The sequence below is a fragment of the Lottia gigantea genome (genome assembly GCF_000327385.1).
Source record: "Lottia gigantea unplaced genomic scaffold LOTGIsca_67, whole genome shotgun sequence".
Classification (NCBI taxonomy): domain Eukaryota; kingdom Metazoa; phylum Mollusca; class Gastropoda; family Lottiidae; genus Lottia; species Lottia gigantea.
Window position 1 is genome coordinate 1,326,188 of NW_008710284.1, and position 26,545 is coordinate 1,352,732.

The 26,545-nt window shown below is 36.0% G+C and overlaps 4 protein-coding genes across 4 annotated transcripts; 3 read left to right on the forward strand and 1 right to left on the reverse strand.

Moving 5' to 3' along the window:
- Positions 1–378: 378 nt before the first annotated feature.
- On the forward strand, positions 379–8,458 carry LOTGIDRAFT_235649 (hypothetical protein). Its single transcript, XM_009065072.1, has 21 exons — positions 379–534; positions 733–902; positions 1,143–1,233; positions 1,506–1,612; positions 1,835–1,916; positions 2,086–2,234; positions 2,517–2,630; positions 2,866–2,971; positions 3,122–3,205; positions 3,751–3,824; positions 4,043–4,211; positions 4,425–4,517; positions 4,631–4,724; positions 5,040–5,110; positions 5,326–5,492; positions 5,680–5,757; positions 6,041–6,193; positions 6,421–6,526; positions 6,909–6,992; positions 7,271–7,363; positions 7,625–8,458. Exons 1-21 carry the CDS (start codon positions 403–405, stop codon positions 7,706–7,708), a joined length of 2,301 nt encoding a protein of 766 aa, XP_009063320.1. The 5' UTR covers positions 379–402; the 3' UTR covers positions 7,709–8,458.
- Positions 8,459–14,740: 6,282 nt separating this feature from the next.
- LOTGIDRAFT_235650 (hypothetical protein) lies at positions 14,741–17,570 on the reverse strand. The gene is made up of 7 exons (XM_009065073.1): positions 17,423–17,570; positions 17,073–17,138; positions 16,242–16,402; positions 15,937–16,024; positions 15,705–15,781; positions 15,335–15,461; positions 14,741–15,078 (listed from the first exon to the last, which is right to left on the reverse strand). The coding sequence occupies exons 1-7, from the start codon at positions 17,474–17,476 to the stop codon at positions 14,932–14,934; spliced, it is 720 nt and encodes a 239-aa protein (XP_009063321.1). The 5' UTR covers positions 17,477–17,570; the 3' UTR covers positions 14,741–14,931.
- Positions 17,571–23,909: 6,339 nt separating this feature from the next.
- On the forward strand, positions 23,910–25,294 carry LOTGIDRAFT_195500 (hypothetical protein; the record flags this gene model as incomplete). Its single annotated transcript, XM_009065074.1, has 4 exons — positions 23,910–24,432; positions 24,642–24,800; positions 25,046–25,124; positions 25,280–25,294. Coding segments are annotated over exons 1-4 (732 nt in total), but the record flags the coding sequence as incomplete, so codon positions are not given.
- Positions 25,295–25,367: 73 nt separating this feature from the next.
- On the forward strand, positions 25,368–26,067 carry LOTGIDRAFT_195501 (hypothetical protein; the record flags this gene model as incomplete). Its single annotated transcript, XM_009065075.1, has 1 exon — positions 25,368–26,067. A coding segment is annotated over exon 1 (465 nt), but the record flags the coding sequence as incomplete, so codon positions are not given.
- Between the last annotated feature and the right edge of the window lie 478 nt (positions 26,068–26,545).

The following is a 26,545-nucleotide window of genomic DNA, read 5'->3' on the forward strand; positions in this document are numbered from 1 at the left end:
TTTTAAGGTTTGTTATTAATTTTCTTAACTTTACTTTGTTTTACGTTTTTATTTGTATGATCTGAATCTAAAGTTAGATCTGACAGCAAATAAGCAGATTTGCATGCACTGGAAAATTATCTACAGATACTTCTGCCAGCGAAAAATTCTAAAAATGGACACGAAACGAAAGATTTATTATTATGATTTGTTTACATTTATCGAATTGTCCTAGATATTTTTATGTCATGAAGGCTAATCATGTTTTTATCATAATACATTCATTCATTCATTCAGTAAGCTATTGAAAGAGAACTCCCTATTCTGTGATGAATTTAACTCATTCATTCATTCATTCATTCATTCATTCATTCATTCATTTATTCCTTCATTCAGTATTGAAAGAGATCACCCTAAACCAAGATGAGTAACTACACAGTAGATGTGAGTAACCCTGATGATGAACACGGCCCAGCACCAGCACCGTTAGATCTGGGACGTCTGGAGTCTGAAGCCAGAGCTGCAGCAGCTAAACATGTTGCTAATCTTCTCCAGGTAAACTTTTTGAATTTAGTATGTTATTGAGAAAATCTTTTGAAAATGTATTCTTGGGATTGTAAAGAGGTAAGTAATAGGCCTGTAATGGAATTGCAAGTCCCACAGACACCTGACTCAAAATTGAAATGGTCCTTGTCACCTCTGACCTACTAACAATAGAGAGAGAGTATTGTAACGTTTTAATTTTTATTCTAGAGACCAGAACAACTAGAGAAATGTGATCAGTATAAGAGAAGAGTTGCTAGGAAGAAGGCGTCAGTGGAAGCCATGTTGAAAACAGCTGTACAGTCTCAGTTAGATGGTGTTAGAACAGGTTTGAACCAGTTACAATCAGCTTTACAAGATGTCTACGAAATAAAAGAAAGGTATGGAAACAAAATATATTCGACAATATGTTAATTTCATATTGGTAAAGGGAGTCATGGTGGCTCAGTGAGTTAGACGCTTGCTCACTAACCTGAGGTTATACCTAAAGATTCTTTGATCTTAGTTTCTTCCCAGTCTGTTATGCACAACTGCACACTGCACATATTCATTAGTCCAAGAGGAGCAGAACGTAGTACAAAGACCTCCTTTTGATGTGTTAATTTTTTTCTATTTTGTAGTTTAGAACAAATGGAGACTACCTATAAAGGTGTACAACCATTACACAAGAAACTAAAAGATTTAAAATCAGAGAATAATAAATTCTGTCAGGCATGTTACCGTTCAATATTACTCTTTTCAAAATCCCATTTTGGGGATGGCTTTTCTGTCTGCAGCTGCACGGAGCTTTGGGTTACTTCAGTACATAGCTGGTCCCACCAACTTAATGCATGAATCTGTGACCTTCAGCTCAATGTAAGAATTTGTAGAAATCTGGTTTTTAGCTACCCATGTAATAAATCACTTTAAAAACACAGAATAGAAACATTATCTAATAAGTTGCAATGTCTTTCTGGATCTGTGAACTCCATCCTCTCTTTCAGTTGGCGGCAGCACAAGAAAATATCAACCATATCTTTACGGTGCCAGAAAGTGTGAAAAGAACCCGAGATTTAATTAATGATGGAAAACTTCTCCAGGCACATAAACAGTTAGTTACTTTCCCTACATCTTCACATTGTCAAGATACGAACTTCGTCTTATGTTGTGACTGCAATAGTCACCTTTCGTGTTTCACAGAAGTATGTAAATGCAGGGATTTGATTGGATTATACTCTAGCAATTACAGCTAATCAGAGGCCTCAACAGAAAGTCTGTAAACACTAAGTGATAATGATTCAATTTCATTTCATTCTGTTATATTTTATTTCAGTTTAACAGATCTAGAGATGTCAAGAGATGATTTGTTGTTGGAGCTTCATAAACAACCTCAGAAAAGTCCTACAGATAATAACGTAAGCATGCCAAACTTTTTTATTGAGCCTTAAAGATTGGTTAGTTAGTAGATTCAAAGAGGATAAAAGTAACAATACTCTTCTTCAAAAAATACTATAGCTTACCTACAAGATTGACAAATTACAATAATTTTCTCCTTTAATAAAAAGCACCTTTTTTTTATTACAGACATTAAAGAATTATTTCACTGATGTCAATAAGCTATCCAACGATTTAGGAAAACAATTGTGGATTATTCTACAGCGTGTATTGTTATCAGTCAGACGTGAACCAACTTTAATAGTTACTGCTCTTAGAATTATAGAAAGAGAAGAAAGGTACGTAATGTTTACTTGTTGACATGCTAAAACTTTCTGGTTGACCCAGCTGTAATTGGGTACGGATAGACCAAGATCCATACTAAGAGTCTTGGTCAAGGATCCTAGAGAACCTAAGTTGTTATCCTTGTAAAATCAATGACAATACGTTTGACGAAGGGCCAGCTGGTAGAAAGGATCCTCATTAACCTAAGTTGTTAACCTTGTTAAATCATTGCCAAGTGTTCTGTCAAATTTTCATTTGAGACTCTCCCAAACTTGATACAGTGTTACTATTTTTAGACTTGATCAGGCCTGGATTAAAAAAGAGGCATCAACAGGATTCAGTCCACCAGGCAGACCTAAAAAATGGCGGCTACAAGGTTTTAAAGTTCTGGAACAGGCCATTGCTGCTAGGTAAGTTTGTTAATGTTATGGCAAAAGAATTGTTTAAAAATGTCGTTTGGAATTTTCTTGAGCACCTGAGACCACTTTGCATTGTGTTCACTCAGTACATCATTGGAAGATTGTGCCCATAGAGCCCTGAATTCTTGTCTGTCGCATTTTGAAATTTGTTGAGCGTCTGATGCCTTTTGTATTGTTCACATCCACTGATTGCTTTATTTCTTTATTCCTGTAATGTTTATTTTAGAATTGAAGGATCCCAGCTAGAAGATAGACAGACCAATAATATGTGGCTAGTCCGCCATCTTGAATTAACACGTCAACTTATGATTGATGATCTGAAAGTTGTCAAGGTAACCATTTTCAACAATCAGAACTTTAGAATTATCTATCTATAAAATTGTTTTATTTATATATAACTTCTGTTTATTATAGGTCATAGAAGGATCATGGCTATTACTGTATATTTCATATTTTTCATTTCATAAATCAATTTTTTTCAGACTATGTTACCTCCCCTGTTTCCACCCGAATATGATATCGTGAACCGTTATCTTCGAATGTACCATACAGCACTGTCAGCTCACGTAAGTCCAGAGATTCTCTAGATTCTTTACTCCTGTTCATCAACTGTATTTGTTTAAAGGAAGGACTAGCCCAGCTTTGACACAAGCTCATCTCAAGTTCCCCACTTGGACATAAGTTTCATATGATTAATTAGACCAGCAACATCAGTTTCAAACAGTTCAATTCCACTGTTTAAATTCATGCTATACCTTCTATAGCAGTAGTAATACTAATTGAAGGGAAGTAACTCGATTTAAGCTACCTTTCATTTAAAGACCACAAATAACTTCTCAATTTTCAATCTTTCTATATACTGCTTTTGCATGAAAGTTCTTTACAAATTAACACTTAAATAATGAATTCTTGCTTTTATTAATGACGTGGGGGTTGGAGGGGTGTATTTGGGGGTTGATTTAAGTAGTATTTGAACTATAGGAAGGGGGGGGGGGGGGGACTTCATCTCCAAATTACGAAAAGATTTCTAGATGATTATAATAACAGGTAAAAATTTGATTTACCACAACAATATTAGAACTCTTCGTAATAAATAATTTGATATTTTCAGCTGATAGATTTAATAAATCAAGAACTAGAGGGAAATGAAATCGTGTCATTGTTACAATGGGTCAATGCTTACGAGTAAGTTATGTTTTTACCGAATTACTCAAAGTGTTGATACATACATCCATATTTCCCAGTTGTTATGCTGTCAAAGCTACCTGTGTTTAATTGATAATTGATTCAAAACTTATCTCGAAGTTGATGTATTTCCATATTTAAGCTGTTGCTTTTTGTAGTTAAACACTTTTGACGTGTCGTGTCGTCCATGCAGGTTTTATCTCTCCTTATATTTTCAGTTCTCCTGAATTGTTACGACACCCTGAATTAAATATTGATATAAAAGAAATGGAGTTGCCTCCCTTACTAGAAGCGAAGTATATCAAGTTGCTAGAGAAACAGTATTTAGAAAATATGAAGAAAAATGTAGGAGAATGGACGAATAATAGTTTAAAAACAGACTTAAAGGTAGGAATTATAGTCACGTACAGTTAAGGCATTATACACAGATTCCTCAATAACTTCATATAACTAGGTTGTTATTGAAAAACTATTGTAATATAATGCTATTGTTGTTTATAGATAATTACTTGTTGTTTTATGAATATAAATACCTAATAGCCAAGTTTGAATTGTTTGTAAGTATTTTGTTAATTGAAAGTAATGTTTATTTGTTGATAGGACTGGTATAAAGATGGTCCACCAGAAACAGACAGTGAGGGACATTACAACACCTCTCTTCCTTTTATACTCTTTCAAATGATGGAACAAAACGTAAGTTATTAAATTTTCTATCCTTATAACAAATCACACAAGGGGTTATATTATTTTCAATCTATTTAATTTGACCCTGTCTCGTGTTGATTATTTGTTTATTATATTTTCAGCTACAAGTAGCCCAGATTATCAATCAAGATCTAGTGAAGAAAGTTTTAGAGTTATTTGTGGATGAACTTAATACATTTGCCAATGATTATCAAAGTATGTATCATAAATTCCTAGACCTTTCTTTGGCTTTGAAAGTAGACTGGTTTCTTTGGTCTCTAGTAGAAATTCTGGTGGGATTTGATGCATCCACAAACATAGTTAAATATATCATCATTGACTAGAGATCATCTCTGTGTTTTTTACCTTTCTTTTCTTCGGAGTTGTATTTTGGATTTGATATGTCCACAAACTCATTGACTAGAGCTCATCTCCTGCTTCAGCTGTGTTTTAGATATTAAATATTACAGGCGTGAGTAAAGTAAGCTTGTAATGTGAACTATTAGTATGAAATATTGTTGTATATTGTAGATGTTATCACCATCTATCGAGATAAACATCAAGCTACGAGAGGAGAACCCAAATATTTCGTACATTATATGGTAAGTATTCGTCTTTATAGTCCATCCAACTATAGAATTACGTCATTTCAATTTTCAGTTAGAGCTCTGAGAGCTCTGATTGGCTGCATTCACTGGCATACAATCCAATCGAATCGCTGCATTTTGTGATACAAGAAAGGTTGCTATTGCAGTTAGTAATAGTTTGACGTTGTGATGATGTAGAATGGAATAGAATAATATCTGTATTATTTCAGATAGCTAATACTAATAACTGCTGTGTGTTTGGAGATTATATGAAGGAGTTAAGGAAACGATATTTAAAAAATGAATATGATGAAGAAGAGGCTGAGGAAGGAAGTGACATCAGAAAAGACAGATTTCAACAGCTCACTGAGACCTTTCTTACTCTCTCTAGAACTGGGTAGGTAGAGACAGGGTGAAGCTAAGAGAGGGGTGAGACTAGGGGACAGGGAAGCTTGTCCATTTTTCTTATCCTGCACAGTAAAGGTTAATTCTGACTTTATAGGAGGTTTTATTGGCAAAAGTTTCTCCAAAACGACAGCAATAATACAACTCTAACTTTTAATTTTGTTTCATTTTTATTTCAGGGCTACTCTGATTCTGGAAGAATTTTTTCTTGATTTAAGAAACAGTAACTGTTTTAATGAACTTCTTACTAGAAATTGGTAAGTTGTATTTATTTTTGTTGCTATGATGAAGGTTGGAGGGGCTACTAAAACATCTAGTCAGACAAATGGGACAATAAACCAAGGCCCTGTATGTTACAGGCTGTGCAAGTTAAAGATCCCTCAACAGTTGGAAATTGAAAAAGAGTAGGCTAATGCGTCTGTCCCGGCAAAATTTCCAAAATTTGTACACTGCCTAGAGTTGTCCATCTTCATTAGTCCACATGGTGCAGAAAGTAGGATGTAAAACTCTATCTGATGCTATATTTTCTGTGTATTACAGGATGAATAAAACAGATTCTATTGATACTGTATGTGAAACTTGGGCAGATTATAACAGTGATTTTCAACATTTACGACCAGCTTCCTTCGATATCCTGGTAGAGATAGGACAGACTAAAATATTGAAGGAATATATTCGGGCTTTATTAGGAAAGTATGTGAAGTTTAGTTACTTATTTACTGATAAATTTCATGGTAATAGCTGACGGCGTTCTCTTGAAACAATCTTACCACTAGGATATCCTAGAAACAGTGATAGAAGTTAAGTTTTGTTTCATGAGTACGCAGCCTGGAGTTGGAACTCTGGTATCTAGAGTTTTAATAAAGTATGGATATGGGTTTCGTATATTTTGACCAAGTTATATGTATATTATTTTGTAGAAAACTGTCGTTTAAAACATATGATGAACGACGGAACTCAGCTGATAAAATAACACGAGAAGGAGAACAGTTAAAACAACTATTTATTAAGTGGGCACCTCGCTCAGTAAGTTTATATTTTACTGTTTTATATATCTGAGTGTACATTCTATTTCCTACATGAAGTTTGGAAGTCAACTTCCATTATATCAAGGTGTGGAATAGCAAGTTGGATTGTCGTCTGCTAGGACAGTGGAATAGCTCAGTCAGTAGTAAGTTGGATTGTCATCTGCTAGGACAGTGGAATAGCTCAGTCGGTAGCTAGTTGGATTGTCATCTGCTAGGACAGTGGAATATAGACCAGTCATGTTGGATTGTCGTCTAGTAGCCTGCTAGAATCCTCCTCAATCTAAGAACAATTCTGATGCCAGGTCCAGTTCTTTGAGAGTCACCTGTCACTAAAAGTAATATAAAAGAGAAATTATCAGTGTTATATTTCTATATTATAGGAAACTAAGACCTGGGATGTACTGTCTAGTATAGCTGAGATATTAAAACTAAAAGATACCTCCATGTTGTCACTAGAGGTTATGGTAGGTGGTTGTTTTCTTTGCCTGTTTTCAATAAATAGGGTAAACAGTGCGCATTATACACGCAAATATATGGTATCTGTATGTTTGTGATACTGTATAATTGCGATTATAATGCGCACTTTTTTCACATGTGGTCTAGTCATAGCTTGTCATAGACACTAGTCTAGATGTGTGTCTGTTTACCATTGTGTTTATGTGTGTAATTAAATGTGTTTATGTGTTTTGCAGGGTTTACTATTGTGTCTATGTGTAATTAAATGTGTTGATGTGTTTTGCAGGGTTTAGTAAAGAGTCATCCTGATATAAGAAGTGATCAACTGATTAATATTCTATTGTTAAGAGGAGATATGAAGAATGCTGATGCTAAACAGGTATGATTTAATAAGTGATGAGTAACACTCCATCTTAAATGTTTCAATGACTGTATTGTTTTAGACACTAGTTAGGCCTAGTTAATATTATTAATAGTCGAACCAGAGAAAAACGTTAAAAGTATGATATTTATAGTTGGTAGAAAGTAGTATATTACCGTCTAGACCAGTATTTCCTACTAGTCTCGTGGGATGCCAGTCTAGAAGGCTTTGACCGTATAGTTACAGATAAAAGAAAAACCTGTCATGTTTATATTACAGATGGCTGTGGATACACTAAATGAGGAGGACTCAATTAAACCAGTTAAAAATAAGGGGATATTCTGGGATCTTTCTGGGCCGTAAACTCTATATCAACGTGCTGTGTTATTATCATAATTTTATTAATTTTGATATACAACAATTGCAATTGTTTAGCTGGGAATTATGGCTTAATTAACACTTTGAATACTAAGTGTCATAGACGTATTACTTGTGTGACGTCACCTGGCAACAGCCATTTCACTGGCTGCTTGGACACAAGATGGTGTAACTGTGTGCTAGCAGTAAGGATTAGATTAAAATCATAAGTATACCAATATTATCATCAATAAATATTGATTTATTTGTGTTGCCAGCGTGTCATGCTCACTCTTTCAGAATGGATTGTCAGCTAGCAACCCCTCTCGATCAGTTCACATAGCTTATATTATATTGTTTAATCGGAACATTTATTACATCTGCTCAGCCATCACGTCCACAATATGTGCGTGGTTAGGCGTAGGTCTTGTAATAGTTGATTCCTTAACAGTCCTACCATGGGTTCTTGTACATGGTTCCTGTGGTTTTTAATCCAAGCGGTTGAGTTTTAGTACTTGATTTTTCGCTTAATGAGCGGCGAGGAGTGAATTCCTTTTCTAGCCTAATCCTCGTGTCCAATCGTTTTTTAAGTTCGGTACTATGCTTGGGTTTGCTAAGAAAATCGAACACTGTCTCTTCGCGCAGGATTCCCTTAGAATCTAAATATAACTTTCTTGAAGCACTTTTTAAACGTGGGTTCGAATCGAAAGGATCGTCGAAACTTTCCTTGCTTCCAATACGCATTGACCTTCGTTGAGGGGTGACCATTTTTGGATCGGCAACTCCATTAGGTATTTTGAATTTTTCGCTCGTGTCAGACTTCTGTGACACTTCCGGTGACAAATGCCCGTTCCTCTGTCCAGTGGTAACCCCTGGTGATGACAAGTGTCCATATTGTGTGAAGGGGTCTCTAGGGGAAAGTGGGGATTTTCTGTCCACTGGGGATTGACTACTGACCAAGGTAGAAAGGGTGTCATTTTGATGGATCACTTCTTGTCTAGGTGCAGACAAACTAACATCAGGAATCCAATTCGTTGTATCTTGTTTCAATCCACGTTGCCTCTGTCCTTGGGCATTCAATCCCGGCAAACGTGTTTTCTGTGCAGATTGTCTCTGTTTGAACATCAAAGCCTCCTTGTCGATTGTCCTGCTGACGACATTTTTGGCGCGTTCGTGAACCTTTAACGAACGCATGTGTTTATTGTCCATGCGCACGTTATCGCGTAGAACATTGTCATCATACTCCGCACGTGTAACTTTGGAGCGTCCACCAGCACTGGCCAGAGCCATTCGACCTCCTCTTTTACTCATCTCGGAATACTTATTTATAACGAAAATTACAGACAGTTTTCCTATGTTTAATCACTCTCACATTCCCAGCTATTAGGATGGGGGCAAATGTATATCCGATCACAATATCCGGTCGGTCGGTCGGTCGGTCAACACAAATTGAGAAACCTTTACACAAACTTGAGATTGACTTGTCCAAAACTAGTTTCGATTGTCGTTCCAACAGTGATTGTGTCCAGACAAGATATATGACGCAAGTTATGAAATATTTTAGTTATCTCCGTAATTTATGGACAGGATTTATTTATTTTTCAAGGTTTGGTCGCTGGTTTGTCGAGATCTCTCTATAAATCTATCCAAAATTATCACGAAACACTTCACAATTTACCATTTCTGATCCGCAGTCTTGAAATCTGAAAAAATCAATGTGAAAATAACTTATTAAAACTTGAAAAACGATTCTTAAAAGGATTTCAAAGAGGGTTCTTCCAATATCGTGTACACAGATGCAAAACATTCAAATATAAGCACAATATAGTCAAATAGGCACATTTTTTAAATACAAACCCGTGCTGTCTGCTGTACTGATTTAAGAATCTAAAGCAGATCGGTAGCTAGCCCAATCGAGAGCATCTTGCTAGGTAGGGGTCTGATCTTAAAGATATGAGCCAATAAGGCACGATATAAATAATTATTTTAACTCTATTTAGTCAACTGCTTTATCAAAACGGATTTTTAAATAAGACAATAGCGTTATAATACAGATAAAATATAACAGTTGAGAGGTTTTATAAATCTTTTAATCTTCGTTTTCTGATAAACTTTATTTAAGATATAATAGTTGCCCAGAAATGAAGTACCTTGTCCTGTCCCCCTCACGTTTATCTGCTGACTGAGTGACAAGTGTTTAAGTGCATTTACCAGTTATGCCTGACTTTAGTGTGTAGTTATGTAAAGCTGAGATGCCAGTGAACGTCTGTGGAGATTTTTTATTATAACACTTACAATGTTACTTTTTTTCACCTGTGGCATCACTCATCACCCCCTTCAATGACTGATACTGAGTGACCCCCTTGTAGCCCGACCTATTGGTGTATAGATACGACATTCACGTTAGATAAAATTGTCAGTTACCACACGTAGTATCAAACCATTGATATTGGATAGTGAAGTTTTGAAATGAAAGAAGAATGTTTACAAGCTATAAATCTATGTTAAAATTAAGTTTATGGGAGGTTTTTAACACTATTGAAGGTCCTAGATTGTGTCATTGAGACCATAAAATAGAATAATATAATAATACAGGAAAATATATAGTTTGTTAGGGTGCAAACTTATCTAGAGTAAGTCAGACTGATTGTCTCTTCTGTTATGCTGTTATCCTGATTTTGACAGGGATTCGAACCCTTAGACACCAATGGCTACCAACAGAGCAGATCTTACCTTGAGGACCCAAGCGACTTAGCTGCATGATTATAAAGGTCTACCATAGCGGAGTCAGAGAGATCTGGCGTCATCCGTTACCCGTGATACCCCATCCGTATATCATCACTTTATCAGAGGAACGGATAGGGCCAGATATTTCGGGCAAGCCGTAGTGCCAGTAATGAAAACTTTTCTTACCTTGAGGAGAGGACTCGAACTTATAGCACCTAATGGCTAGCGACTGAGCTGTCGTGAATTCAGAATTTTACTTACCTTGAAGATTCGAATCCATAGCACCTACTCACTAGCGACTCACAGCTCAGATGTAATTTTTCTTACCTTGGGGAGGATTCGAACCTGATCTATTCTACTGTTAGATAGTTAAGTGCTGTCTATTAAACTGTAGCGTGTATTTATGAGATATGGAGTCGGTCCCACTATGGTATATCAAGGTTAAAGAGAGAATGTTTATGAATATTTCATGTTATTATCAACTTTTCAAACCTTTTATCAGATTATCAACTTAATCTTAACAATATACCTGATTAAAGTTGGCTTTCTTTTAAATATTAATGCCCATATATACCTATTAAAGTTGGCTTTACTTTAACCATTTACCAATACCAAACCATGTAGCAAACAATTCTTATATTAAGTGTCCAAATAAAATAGGAATTCCACATTTTGATCGAATTCACAATAGAGATCTCAAACGATCATCCAATTTCATCTTCGAGAATACAGCAGAATAATGACTAAAGCTGTTTGATTCTTTCTTGTCCACAAAACACAATTTATACTAGTCTAACTTCTTCTGCCGATTAGGTTTCGAGTTTTAGGTCCAATCCCTTCTGATAAGGCACAACTGTCAGTGACTGTGCATGGCCATGTTAACACTATAAATTGATGCAAAAATTCAAGGTATACCTTCGGATACGGCACAAAAAAAAACAACAGTTAACTTAACTGTCTACGTAGAGTTTAAGCTATCCCTGTTTTTACTTAGCTAGCTACTTCTTCTCGGCAAGGATCTACGTTTTGGGGGGTCTAATTCCTTCTGATAAGGTTCAACTGACAGTGACTACTGGAGTGTCTGATAAACACTAAAAAATAATGTAGAATTAATGAGTAAACGAGAGAAAAACATGAATCAAGTGTTGTCGATATGTGATTGAATTTGTCGTGTATTGTTATAGTATCAATAGAGTATGATATATACCGTTGTTATATTGGCCCGGTTACAATACCTTTTCATTATATTCATATCATATACCCCATTAAACTATCAATAACACATTTAGTTTGTTTTTTTGCCCAAAACAAATTTGATGTTTTGAACCTGGACTATTTGGTGTGATGACTGTCGTGGGCCAAGGGTCAGAACGTCTCCTATAGCTTCAATAAAAGTTTTGAGCACTTACCGAGGATCATCTTTGGTTTGGGTGCCTTACTAGGAGGGTTAGATCATGTCAAATCCCATTATCAATGCTCTTTATCAACGCTGCACACATTTGTGGTTTTGTAATTGCCTTCATCTATCTTATGTTACCAGTTCATTTTTACCCTGTGTTACCAGTTCATTTCTACCCTGTGCTGCTAGTTAATTCCTATCCAGTCCTACCCTGCGTTGCTAGTTCATTTCTGCCAGTTCTTTTGGGTCACAAACACGCAATCACCTTATAAACAGTTTAATGATTCACCGATTCACCGATTTGTTAGTCAATCAGACCATTATTGCAAAGAAAAAGAAAAAAACTTGTAAAGAAAAACTTTTCAAAGGGAAATGGGTTACACGGTGGCCTGATTTTTTGAAGAATTTTCTCGTCTGTGTTTCATTCAAGAATAGTCTGGGCCTAGTTACGTTATGTTATGCTTTTCAATATGTCCATAGGTGTCCATTGAGTTGATAATCCCTTATTATTAATCTGTTTTTAATCGATCCTTGATGAAAAATATCGAACTTAATAGAATATATCACAATAGGTACATAAATAGAGATGGCCTACTAAGTATATCAATGTCCAGGTTCTTTTTGCATCGTTTACGTATGTGCCAAGATGTAAGTTGGCTAGAGTTAGAAAAACGTGTAGTTATGATCCTGTACAAACGTTAAGTCCCTGTTCTGATTAGAGATTTATTCACACATTAATTAACAATTAAATGTCACCGATTAATTAAAGATTCAATCAATATCTAAAGATTTAATTGGATGGTTTCTAGATATCACTGTAGATATATCAGTAAATATTATGGGGAAATCTTTCTTGCACCGTTTGTCGCTTCTGTCTTACAGCAAGGCGTTTTAAGTCGCTTTATTGTGGTGTAGCAAGTCGCTTCTAGTCGTATAGCAAGGCGTTGTAAGTCGTTTTTTCTCGTGTAGAGAGACGTTTCAAGTAGCTTTTTGTCGTATAGCAAGTCGTTTTGTGTCGCTTTTAGTTGCCCCATGCCTTCCAAGTTGTTCTAAGCCAGTCTATGTCGTTTTTGCCACTCCATGGGGTGTTATGTCGGTTTGTGCCAATCCAAGTATGATATCATTAGCATGTTGTATCAATACTACGATACCAGCTAGCGATATCACACTGCTGGTGGTGAATCGTATTGACATTACAATTGATTACATGTAAATAGATTATACATCGACACCTGTCTCTCTATTTTATAAAGATCATCACACGCTGTCGAGACGTGCTTCGGATATAGACGCCTCATCAGGGCTGTCAGTTTGGAAATAGTTGTCAACGTCTCCCTTCTGAGGCGTATGAGACAAAGTAAGGATACGAACTTAACAGGAGAAAACACTTATGCCTGTTTATGATTGTCTTTGTCAACTCTGCTTCCGTTTTCAGAGAGCCCACATAGCGATTACCTTAGAAGTTGGTGAAAACAGCGTCTTACCTTGCAAAATAAGTCAATACAAAGCATTGCTCGTCTTCATACGTTCAATACGGTAATCTCCGTCCTATGCCTTGACAATCTGGAAATTATTTAAAGATCAAGATCAGAATACATCGAATAATATCGAGCCGGGAACCAAAGATATAAGTCCGAAACTAATTCATTCTTATGTCCCTTGTTGCGATATTGGACAGTTATCCCGTGGCGTTTCTATGAGAAAAGGAGTGGTTTGACTAGCCCGAACTTAGTCGACCCTGTAAATTTTTAGCTTTGCCCCTTTTTGAAAGTCTAAGATTCTGTGAGACAAGGTAAGAGTCAGTAGGTTTCGGATTAATTACTATTTGTATTGATTGATTCTACTCATTGTTTGTCAGTCAGTCATGTTTATATTTATCGCCCTGTTTATCGTGAATGGAATTAACGTATTGACTGTTGAAAAGGTGGGTGGTGCTTCAAAGGGTTTGGACCAGATTTGTCGGGCTAGGCTAACATCGGGATTCTAATATGAATATGGGAATCTATCTTTAAGGATTTTTGAACGATATTGACTCAGTGATAAATGCCTGACAGGATGATAAAACGGCAATTGTATGAGAGTGTTTAAACTAGAGTTCATGACCCTCATCAGTATTGCTCTAATCTGGCCCCCTCATAATGCTTGGATTGGCTGGGGTCTTTCAGTTTCAGGGCATTCAAGTCGCACTCTTGATTTTTAATGCGTTCAGGATAAGACTAGCGTGGTAATTCTCTTGCAGAAGTGTCTTGAAAGCCAATTGTTTCCAAGGGAGGGCTTTACACTTGCATACCATATACAGGTGCGCACTATATACTGGTGTGTATTATGCACAGGTGCGTTCTATATACTATTGTGTACTATATACAGGTGCCTACTATAACAGGTGCGTACTATATAGTGATGCCTCTATAACAGGTGCACAGGTGCGTGCTATGTACGGGTATGTACTGTATACAGGTGCCTAGTATAAACAGGTGTGTACCATATGCAGGTGCCTACTATAACAGGTGCGTACCATATACAGGTGCCTACTATAGAAGTTGCTTACCATATACAGGTGCCTACTATAACAGGTGTGTACTATATACAGGTGCGTGCCATATACAGTTGCCTACTATAACAGGTGCGCACTATATACTGGTGTGTATTATGCACAGGTGCGTTCTATATACTATTGTGTACTATATACTGTTATATACTATAACAGGTACGTGCTATATACGGGTATGTACTATATACTGTTGGATACTGTGTACAGGTGCGCACCATACAAATGTGTGCATTATACACAGGTGTTATACAGGTATGGACTATGCACAGGTGCACTCTGTACTAGGGTGTGTAGACTGGAGTGTACTCTACACTGGTGTGTACTACATTACATACAGGTGATGTCTAGAGATACATTTTAGTTTAGATGGAAAACTGTTATCATTTTATTTACATTTATTTACATTACATACAAAAATATACAAAAAATATACAATGGGAAGGCTTTGAGACAAAATAACCATGATTAGCTGAGAGTACCAAGTTATCACGCCTACAGATTCAGAATACCTTGTCTGAGGGCTCAAATACAAATCAGTATATAAGTGTTAGTTTATTTTCTCCATTTCTCTCCACCTTTATAAGCTGTCATTGGTTTACCACTTACTCCACAAGTTCCTACCCCAACTTTACCCTTGGTAATATCAGATGTGGCAAATATACTCTTCTTTACTCGACCTTTATTCGTTTTAGAAAATGTCTGAAAGTAGAAAGAATTTGTATAGTTTTTCATTGAGCAAATTATCATAGCACATAAGGAAAATATGACCTCCTTTCCTTCACCTGATTGCAATGTGCAATGGGGGACACTGCCAGGACATCAGCATCAGCCTACTCATTTTCGATTTTCGACTGTCGAGGGATCTTTAACGTGCACAGCCTGTAGCACGGATTTATTGTCCAAGCCATTACTGTTGACAGGGTTAAACTAATTCAAAATAACAATCCTGACTGACCTTGGCATTGAATGTTAGCCATTTATTCTTCTCTTGTTCTCTTTCTTCTTCTAATTTCTGTAATCTCTGAGCTTTCTTCTGACTTTTCTTTCTTTTATATTCTCTTTGTTCTGCTATTAAATCTTTCCTAAAAAACACAACAAATTTTTTGATGATGGCTCTATTCGATCGATCCATTTTCCAAATGCAGAATTTATTTTTTGTCCTCTACACTTTCTTTTTATCAGTCTCTTGCAAACATTCTTTGATGCAAAATCGACTTTTGGTCTCATGCTAGATCGACAAACACCAAAATGCCTAGTTTTTCTTTTCATCAGTTTCTTGCTAGCATCGACAGCAAAATAAGAAAGAAAAAAAAATAGAGACTTACTTTGATTTGTTTTTATTCTTATCATCTGAACGTGAACCACCTGCTCCACTAGATTCTACTGGCTTCAATAAACTAACCTACAAAATATAATAAGATGTTGATATTGAGCTTGTACATCATGGAAATAGAGTTTTAAATCACATTGTTCTGCATTTTATTGGTCTAATGACTAACTTAAGATTCCACTTGTTTGAAAAAAGTAATTCTATTAACTACACTATTAATCCTTTACCTGTGTAATATCTGTGTTGCCATAGTTACTGAATGTGATAGTACAGGAACCATTATCTAATATCTCTTCTACTACCCCTTCATAATATCTACAATTAATATTTAAATATTTTACTCATGTATCTCTCTATCATTTACTACTGTTCAAATCTTGGCATGATAAAAGATGAGTTGAAATAAACTGATTTGATAAGGCAAACAGCTCAATGCAGGCTTTGTTTCTTAAAATCCATAAACAAACAAACATTTTCAGCTTTCTAGAGAGCTTTGGTGCACAGTGTTCATGAACAAAATCATTCTACTTACTGTCCATCTTCTGAAAAGGGGGCAAGACACTTGTCACCAACTGACCAATGAAGTGAAGGTAAGCTTGCTGACTCCGCCTCTCCACCTGTACTACCAGATGCTTCAGCTGTAGCTGCTGCTAACTGCCCACTGATCAAATCCACTGTTAAATCTATGACTTCCTGTTAACGACACACAAAACATAGAGACTTTAGTATTTGGTATACTTGGATTCTTATTTCCAAAATTAGGTGAAAAGGGTTGGGTAGCAATATGGTTTTGGAAAGAATTGCATTTTCACAATAATCAGTAGATTTTTTGACATTTTGGAGTGAGCATTCTAAACGCTTGAGCATGTCTCTCTATCCAATGTAGAAAATAACGATCCTATGACCTTCCTACCAGCCAAAATCCTTTTAAATCTTTACCATAAAACAGACAAAAGAATTTAAAAAGGGAAAGAATATTTGATAAAGTTTTTTAAACTCAATCCTTAGTACCATACCTCTGAATGGTTGCACCAGTCACTTGATCAAGTAACCAAGGCAACCACGAGTAAAACCTTTTATTTACTTACTCATTTTCTCGCTCCCATAAAATTTTTGAGGTTTTATAATCGGCAAGTAAGCAATATCTAAAATAACAAGTCTAAAAGACATTAAATTCCAATTGGTCTTTATAAAATGGTTGAATTTCGAATGAAACTCATTCGTTGGCTGCTGTTGATTTCGTTTTCCAAAAAGTCAAGCCTTAGCTATAGACATCACTTGACCACTGACAGAAAGACACTAGAATAAGTTTTTCCATGTGCAAATGAAAGACTTTTGGTAAAATATAGGTACAAATACACACCTGTAAGTCATTGCGAAGTTTCTGTAGATCTTCATTGTCTGGATCTGTTGTTAAGGAAGCCTCCACCTGAAAGTCAATAAAAATGGCATGAATTTTCAACTTCAGTGTGGAATTCTATTGTCCAAAGAAAGGACCTTGCATTTGTTGGCTTGAAGATAAATTAGGTCACAATATTATCATCAGAAAGAAAATGTCATGATTAAATTGAAAGGTTAGTCCAAATCCATTACGAAATGAAGCCATCGACAACGTTTCAAAGACTAAGCAAACAAAACACTGAAGTTGGGCGGTTGGCAAATCATAGACACTACACTGAAAAAAATCTGATGAAGTTTTAAGAAGATCTATACCTGCTGTAATTGGTTTTTGTAAGTATTTAAATTCTCTTGGAGGTCTTCTGCCATTTTCTATCTATATGGGTAGTTTGTTTTATCAAGGATGATAAATAAATTGTAAATAATACTGAAAATAATTTTTTTGTGTAAATTTAACCGGAAGTCAAGTTTTTATGATGCATTCAGCAGAAAATAATTTGCTTTTAATATCTCGCAAAAAATAAACATTTATTTTAATCTAAATCAGAGAAAATGATATGAGTTAAGCTTCTAATTCGGAATGTTTTTTGGATCAAAAATGTTTATTTTAGGGGTCACTTCATTTTTATAATGATGAAAGAAAAAATGTAATGGGCAGACAACTCTGTGAGAACTTTGAATAAGAGACTGGATGTTCAAGTAGGTCTGATTAATTAAGTGTACGTTCTTTAATAGGTTTTCTTACATTTCTGCCCTTAAATAACCCAGTTTTTCTATGAAAATCGTACAGTGAGAAGGTCTGTAATTAGTGGGGATAGGCCAGAACCTATTTGGTCATTTTTCATTACACAAAGTTTATTTGGAAACAGCTATCAACACTACATAACTATAACTTTAAGGTAGGCAAGTAAATTTGTCCCTACCCCACATTACCTCACTCACTCACTTACTTAATCACTAAGTTGGTCTTAGTCAGTGTGATTTGATGAGAAATTCTGAGTTGAAACCACTGGGAATTCAATGAACTAATTTGGGAGTATCACAGACTCCCCAAAAAAAAGTTGAGCAGGAGTGTTCTTCGATATGTATCATTTTATTTCATTGTATTTTTAGATTGAAGTATGGGGCAAGCAGCATCACGTCAAGAAGCATTCTGGGAGGCGTGTGGTTTTGGACATGTAGGACGAGTGAAGAGATATATTGAAGAGGGTATTGATGTCAACTGGGTCTCTTACACTGTAAGTAATTGATGTTTAAACATCATGAATACAAATGAATGAAAAGTATGAAATATCTTGGTCCGTAATACTAGATATACCTGCTAGTGAAACATCATTGAAATGGTTGTGAAAGTTTAAACAGGTTGGAGGAACGACACTAAGTTTTATTGATTGAAAAAGAAGGGGTCTGACAATGTAGTTGGGTTAAATTCAACCAATTAACTTGACGATTTCTTTTGAAATTAAATTTTAGCCCTTGCTTTGACTTAATTTGATGGAGCATATTTTTTCTCTGTTACAGCATGATTGTTGTCCAATCCATGTGGCATCGCAGGGAAAACCAGAAGTTGTACGTCTGCTGCTAGAACAGAACTGTAACGTCAATGTTTTAGATATTGTAAGTTTTTTTCTATTTTTTTAAAAGATTTCAATAATAATAACAGAATTTGATACTTTATTGACATTTTAAAAACAAGATGTGGAACACAAAGATCTTTAAAAAGCATTTTTCCAGCAAATTTTATTCAATTTTAAGAGATATTTGATACAGGCACTTTATTAGCTGCATTCTATTTTCCAGCGAGGCAATACCCCCATCCACCATGCTGCAATGAAGGGACATTCAGAGATTATGCAGACTTTGATATCAGCTGGATGTAAGATAGATACAGAAGACAAGGCGGGTGTTTGAATTTATCAAACAGGGGAATCTGGTGACCAAATCCATATTTTCTGTTACGCTTGAAATCAAAAGTATTTGTATTTGGACAAGGTTTTATGGATATTAGGCTAAGCATTCATTGCAAACTGCAGGGCGGTTGATTTGGTCATATTTGTCAGACATGTCTGTTTTTGTCATGCATAGGTACATGGATATTTTAAAATCTTTGGCTCTCCTACCCCTCTTGTTTTTGTAGAATGCCGCTACTCTGATAGTTGTCTGATATTGTATTAATCTATATTAATCTCTACTTGTAGAATGGTTGGACAGCTCTACATAATGCAGCTTACTGGTGTCATTATAAAGCTATCAAAGTCTTGTTGAAAAACAAATGTGATATAACTATTACTAATAAGGTAGGTACAGACATTGGAGCAAATATATTTCTGGGTTCGATTTCAAACATAAACATGGGCAGTTGATTTCAATTTTAAGTTTGTTTCAGCTTGTGATTTGAAAGAAGCCTGTTGTTTTTATACTTATGATTCCAAACTTTAATAAGGTACATGACAATCAATTGTTGTCTGACTCTTACTCTGTACTTTTAATTTGCAGGATTCCAGAACAGCGCTACATGAAGTTGCCAGATCTAAGGAAACAGAGGAGATAACTCTTGGTGAAATTGCTAGGTTATTAATAGAAGCAGGAAGTGACATCAATGCTAGAGGAAGTGATCTGGGAGAAGTGAGTAAATTCAAAGGCTAAATGAGTGCGCCAAAAATATTTTCATAAAATGATCAGTGGTTTGAGAATGATATGGAAAAGTATTAATTATTTCTGTTCTTTGAGAATTGCAGGTGAATAGCTAACCTTTTAACTGTGATCACTTGTAAAAGAACAACCACAGACATCTGACTGAAGATTGGAATGGTGCAAATCAATGTGTCTGTGTATTTAAGATTGTTTTTTCAATGATAGTATTTTATTTCAGGCTGATTTTACTGGTCTGATGTTTGCAAGTTACCATGGACATTATGATGTGGCTTCAGCCTTTATTGAGGCAGGGTGTGATTTAAATGCTTGTGGTGCCTCGGTAAGTTCCATCTTTTAGTTTTAGGTTTATCAGCTCTGCACTCATTTCAGAGAGTTCACATAGCTTATAATGTTTCTCATATATATGTGAGTCTACAAAACAATGATGGTTCTTTCTCTGAAAGAAAATAGAGATTGAGTGCCAGTAGCCTAATGTGGCTGTCTTTGCAAAATTTAACGACATTGCCCAACCTCATTAGATTAATTCATTTAATTTCAGAACAATTGGTCAGCGTTACACTGGGCAGCAGATAGAGGTCAGGATGAACTAGTCTACTTGTTATTAGAGGCTGGCATAGATCCCACAATTAAAAATTACGTAAGTTTCTATGTACTTCTATCTCAGTTTAGTGTTCCAGTCATCTGATTGGTCAATCATACAGATCGATTTTTAGAGCTGCCAAGTAGGATGTCGAACTCAATTCATTTCACCTACCTTTTTTTGTAGAGAGCTGAAACAGCAGCAGACCGAGCCAAATCACCAGACGTCAAAGAAATGATACTTAACGCAATCAACATGTTTGAAGAGATGAAGGGACTTGATCTTCCAGTCTCCTCGAAATCAATGTCAGCTTCAAATTCTCAGGTATTCTTCACTTCTACAGAGATGCCAAGCATTTCGTTTTCGACGTAGTGATTACTATATTACTGTCTTATTATGATGTTACAATTAGGGGAGAAACTTCATTATGATTTCCAACCATTTGCAGCTATAAAACTAGGCTTAGATTGAATAATTTGTTGTACGTTTAAAGATATTCATTTTCTGTGATCTTTTTTTTCAGGCATCACCAACCAAGAATAAAGTAACCAATCAAATGTTAGATAACATATTTAGTAAGATGCCTCCCGTTGGAAACAGACCACAACAAACTTCCAACCACACTTATGCTGCTGGGTCGAAATCAGACTGTGGTGTTTCAAATTCAAAAGGTTCTAAAGAAGCCAATCAAATTCCAGTTTCCAGTAATACCACCAATCAAAATCCAGAAAAATCATCACCAGTGAAAGAAGCGACAAATGAAAACTCAGCATTTAAAAGTGTAATTGATAAACTAAGCTCTGAAATCAGTGAACATACGAAAATTTCAGAAAAGGCTGGTAGTTCTAAGACTAAAGATGGAAGTTCCGTTGTCAAGGACTCAAACTCAGAAACTGAAGACATTGATGTGAAATTGCCCAAATTCAAAACTCTATCTGATCTTGAAGAAATGAAGGAGACAAATACCGCCAGTGTGACCTCAGAGGTTAAGGATGGAGACAGTTCAGAGGTCAAGGACAATGATAGTTCAGAGGTCAAAAACTCAGTGAAATCAGACACTAAAGAAGGTAGTTCTGATGTCAAGGATGTTGAAAGTTCAGAGGTCAAAGCAAAAGCAGACACAGAAGACATTGATGTGAAATTGCCTAAATTTAAAACTTTGTCAGATCTTGAAAAAGAAAAGGAGACTAAAACTTCCAGTGTGACCTCAGAGGTCAATGATGAAGGTTCACAGGTCAAGGACACCGATAATTCAGAAGACGTTGGATTTTCAGAACTGCATGCGGCTGGAGCTTTACTTGGTGTAATGAAACTGGCTTCAAAGAATGTAAGGGGTGATGACCATAGTGATGATGAAAAAACAAAAACAGGCATCAATGATAATGCTGGTGACTCCAAAAGTTCAAAGGTCAAGGATGAAGAAGAGTCTGATGAGGTGATGAAAGTGGCTGCAGAAAATCTGGTGGGTGAAGATGACGAATTCTCAGATTCATGAAAAATAATTTTGTAGTGTTTTGAATGTTCGTGAATTTCATGATTAGTCACATGACATTTTTTGATCGGTGTACAATTTTTGAGATGAAAATTTAGCTTAAGCGTATGTGCCTTTTTTGCTCGATTTCATGGACTAAAAGATTTCATTTGAATCAGTATTTGTGTGTAATTCTATATTTGGTATCCATTACTTTATTTTGAAAAGATGAAAGCAAGAAGGACAAGCTGTAATAATCCTAGATTTTATTCTTAAAAGTGACACAGACAGCTAGAATTAGGTGCAGTCATTCATGGAAATTAATATTCAGAGGACTAAAACCTTTAATTGGACAATAAACTGAGGCCCCGTGTGCTACAGGTTGTGCATGTTAAAGATCCCGTTGACAGTTGGAAATTGAAAAAGAGTAGGTTAATGATGCTGTCCTGGCAAAATTACTCTCATAGCTGAGGAATGAATCTCTATGTGTATAATTTTGATAATGACAATAATCTATTTATATTGTACTGGTTATTCCAACAGAGAAGATTCTCTTATAGTTTAATTTTGTATAATTTTGTATATATTCCTTGTATCCTTGTAATTTTTATAGTGCAATAAATCAATATGAGTTGATTTCCGATTGGTTTATTCCAATGCTCAAAGATCTTATTCATGCCTCGTTTTCTGGATTCAAAATGGCTGAAGCGTGAATAAAGTCTATTACCGCTTGACATTTTGGCATTAGATCCAGACGTAACTGGCAAATGAATCTCAGCAGGTCTGATCTGTTTTGTCAAAGTAAGAAAAAGAAGTGTATAAATTTCACTAGGTCTTATATCATGTTACTGCTCTACAAGCTACAAATATGGTCAGTAAACTTTGGTTACCGGTTGGACATGACTGGCAAACATGACTGCTTAACAAAATCCCTTTATTATGAGTCATCCAGATCAACATAATCTTATTAAAACGGACAATATGGGTGTTAAAAGTCTCAGGAAGGCACCCTTTAAAAATTAGGATTTAGCTGTGGTCTAGAATTAAAATCGAGTTATCTTTTCCTGAAGTGCTGGAAAACATGTCTACAAGTCAAGATCGTCCAGACGTAAACCACTTGTTTTGATTACGTAGTACACAAACGGGATATCCTCCTCGCCCACTTTCCAACCAGTTCTGTCAACTCCCTCCCGACACCTGGTCGTTTCTAACATATTTTTGAGGTAAGTACGCCTTTGATCGTTAAATTTTAGGACCCTGAAGTGTGACAAGTCATTTGTGAGAGTAGGAACGGCGATTTCCGTGTTCAAAAGACGTAAATAGAGTGGGGAATTTGGTCCCCTCCCCATTCTTTATGGCAACAGGTTTCTAATGGAGGGTGTAGCCCCCATAAAAATATGTCAACTATTTTTGGCTTTGACCTTAAAATTGTGACATTTTGTGAAACTTTTCTCTCAACATTTGTCGTCCGTTTCATCAGAGATGTGTTTTGTTATTGTGTGAAGCCATTATTGATCTCTAGATCTACAAGCTGGTCTATTGTAATAGATAGGTAAGCCTACACAGCAGTATGGCTGACTGGACTAATGAATGAATCTGCCATAACCTTGTGTTGGCTAGCAGGTGATAGATAGACTACTGGTTGTTTGGCCATGTTCCAACTTATAAACCACTGGTCTGTATAATAGGATATTGCTTTAAAATAGAGGTTGGACTCAGTTGTAGTATAAAATGATTCAATGGGGATGATCAAGGGATGTTATGAAATATCTTTAGCAATACTATCTATGAGTATGATATGGCGGTTGTCAAGGGATGCTCACTCATCTACCTCAATCTCTATAAGACTGTATTTAGCATAGATCATAATATTGTTGTCTAGGAATCTATTTGACATCTGTGTATTCCTATTGGAGAGTTCACTTAGACGATGTTGTGTATCTGGCTAACTATTATTTTGATTAAGTAGCGTCGTTAATTAAGTTTGGTGCCCTTACTTTCTTTTGTATTTTTACATTCGGTGGGCCTATTAATGTCACACAATTTGTCATCCCTGCCCAAAAGAGCCTTTTCCTAATTTGATATTTTCTTCTGATTTTTTCAGCCAACCAACGGAAAAGGTGAAATGATAAAATAGAAATGGACGATTCTCTCCATTATATGTCGGTGAATCATGCTGATTCTCTGATCGGTGCCATAAATAAATTGCGCTGTAATCGACAACTTTGTGATGTCATAATCATCGTAAAAAATTACCGAATTCCGGTCCATCGTCTGGTGTTGTCGGCATGCTCACCATATTTCCAAAATATCTTGGAAACAAATTGGGATTTTGGAGTGAAGGAGTTGACATTACGTAACGTGAATGGTGAGGCAGTTCAGATGATAATCGACTTCTGTTACACATCAGCTATTTCTGTGAACGAAGAGAACGTCTGGACAATTCTGCCTGTAGCCTTTACCTTCCAGTTGGAAGAACTGGTGAATTTATGTTGTGATTATATAACGTCATTGATCCGAAATGAGACGTGTCTTCAAACTCATACGGTTGCTGTCCAATGCCAATGTTCCGATCTCGAACAGCTGAGTGCCAATTTTATACAAGATAACTTCGAATCTGTAAGTACTGGAAAAAATTTCTTGTGTCTGGATCACTCCAGTTGGCCAGCTATTAGCTGATCTGGGAGCTGAATTTTCTGATTGCATATGCTTGATACCTGCTTTTCTTATTGTCCGAGTTAGGATGGTTGGGACAATTTGCCAAATTATTTGTGCCCAACTATGAATTTTCTAGTTAAAACTGGATATTTGTTTTAATTTTGTTGTAGTTAATAGAAGACAGTTATTTCTATGATACGACAGCTAGTTCAGTATTAAGATATTTAAAACTACTACAACAAGACGTATTAACTGATGATCAAGTGATACTGGGTCTACAGGCGTGGGTTAAACACAGCTACAATGACAGAAAATATCATACAGCCAAGGTATTCTTTCTTACTTTATAAAGAGAGCTTCGTTAGTTAGAGTAAGACTCTTATTCGCTAACCTGAAGATCCAGGGTTTGATCCAGCAGTTCAGATATTTACATTACATCCTTACTGATAAAATTTTATTCCAGCTCTCTGTAACGCTTTTAAATGTCAAAATATAAAACAAGGGCGACAACTCAAAGTTCCTGTTAATCAGCCGGTCCTTGAACAATCCTCTTATTTTTCATACTCTCTTTCAGATAATACACCAATTTCCTGAGTTAAAAGAAAAATTGCTGGAATTTTTACCAAAGGAACTGGTTGAGGCTCCGTTTAATGGTAAGATTGTGGAAAAAACCTTCTTAATTCCTTGTGGTCTTGAACTTGAAGCTTTTTTCATCTAGTTTTATTTGGTATTTGATATTTTCTTAGCAACTTGGTGGCCGATTTTCTTACCTTCTTCTTTTGACTGACTGATTCTTTTTTTCTTGTAGGTGATGATTTGAAATTTAGCAGCCCTTTCCCAACATTTTCACCATCAGATCTGTCAGAGAGTTATTATTCAGAGAACATGATGGAGAGCAAGGATAGCCCGCCATTGAAATTTAAACCCATTCAAAACGAATCTTTACGACAATATTCCAGTAGTCCGTTCAGTAATTCAACCAATGAGAAGCCAAGTTTGTCTGATACTGTAGATAGTTTATCGGAGGTGATAATTTGTACGATCTGTGGAGAGTTGTTCGAGAATCGGGAAGAGTTGAAGATCCACCATGATGAATGTGATGATCCTGAATTACAACAGAAGCTGATCGCCATGATTAAAGAAGGTCGTGATTGTGAACTTTACCCAGAATCCAACGACAACTCAGACCCGTCCAAACCTTTCTTGTGTCCAATTTGCGGGAAGTCTTTCGGGGATAAGAAGAATCTTGGGAAACATGTAAAAATTCATTCCCGCGAGGGTCATCCATGTAGTTCCTGTTCACGGAAATATAGCACAAGGTCAAATCTCCAAGGTCACATGCGTGTCCATTCATCGGAGAAGCCATACACGTGTGATTATTGTGGGAAAGCATTTAATAGTTATTGCATTCTCAAGGTTCATATAAGGACGCATTCAGGTGAACGGCCATTTTCTTGCCCTACATGTGGAGTATCTTTTGCAAAAAATATTCATTTACGACGTCACATGCAAATTCATACGGGAGTGAAGCCCCATGTGTGTGATATCTGTCAGAAACATTTCAGTAGGAGTGATCACTTGAAACGTCACAAGCAGTCAATTCATGCCACGGAGCAGAAACCACATGAATGTAATATTTGTAAAAAACAGTTCGTACGAAAATATGAACTTAATCGCCATTTAAGGCAGCACATAACAAACGGTGAATACATGGATATTAATATCCCTCCTATATTTGATGGAAACGGAGCTACCACCAGCCTAGATAGGATCTCACCCATGGAAGAGGATAGCAAACCAGACCCGGAAATTTTAGCAGCTTTGTACAAAGATCAGCAATTTGAGTAGTGACAGAAACCAGCATGTTGCCTGACAGACGATTAAACATGTTCGTTTAGAATATTTTCACTGTTAACATGGTGCTCAATACATCAATTACAGAGCAATAAAGGAATATATTAAAACAGAACCTGAAACATGCTGTAACTCAAAAGTTTCACGCTATGTGATCTTCAGTCAAAACTTAGATAAAAAGGTTTATATATTTTTTTGACCTTGTAATGAAAATACGGCA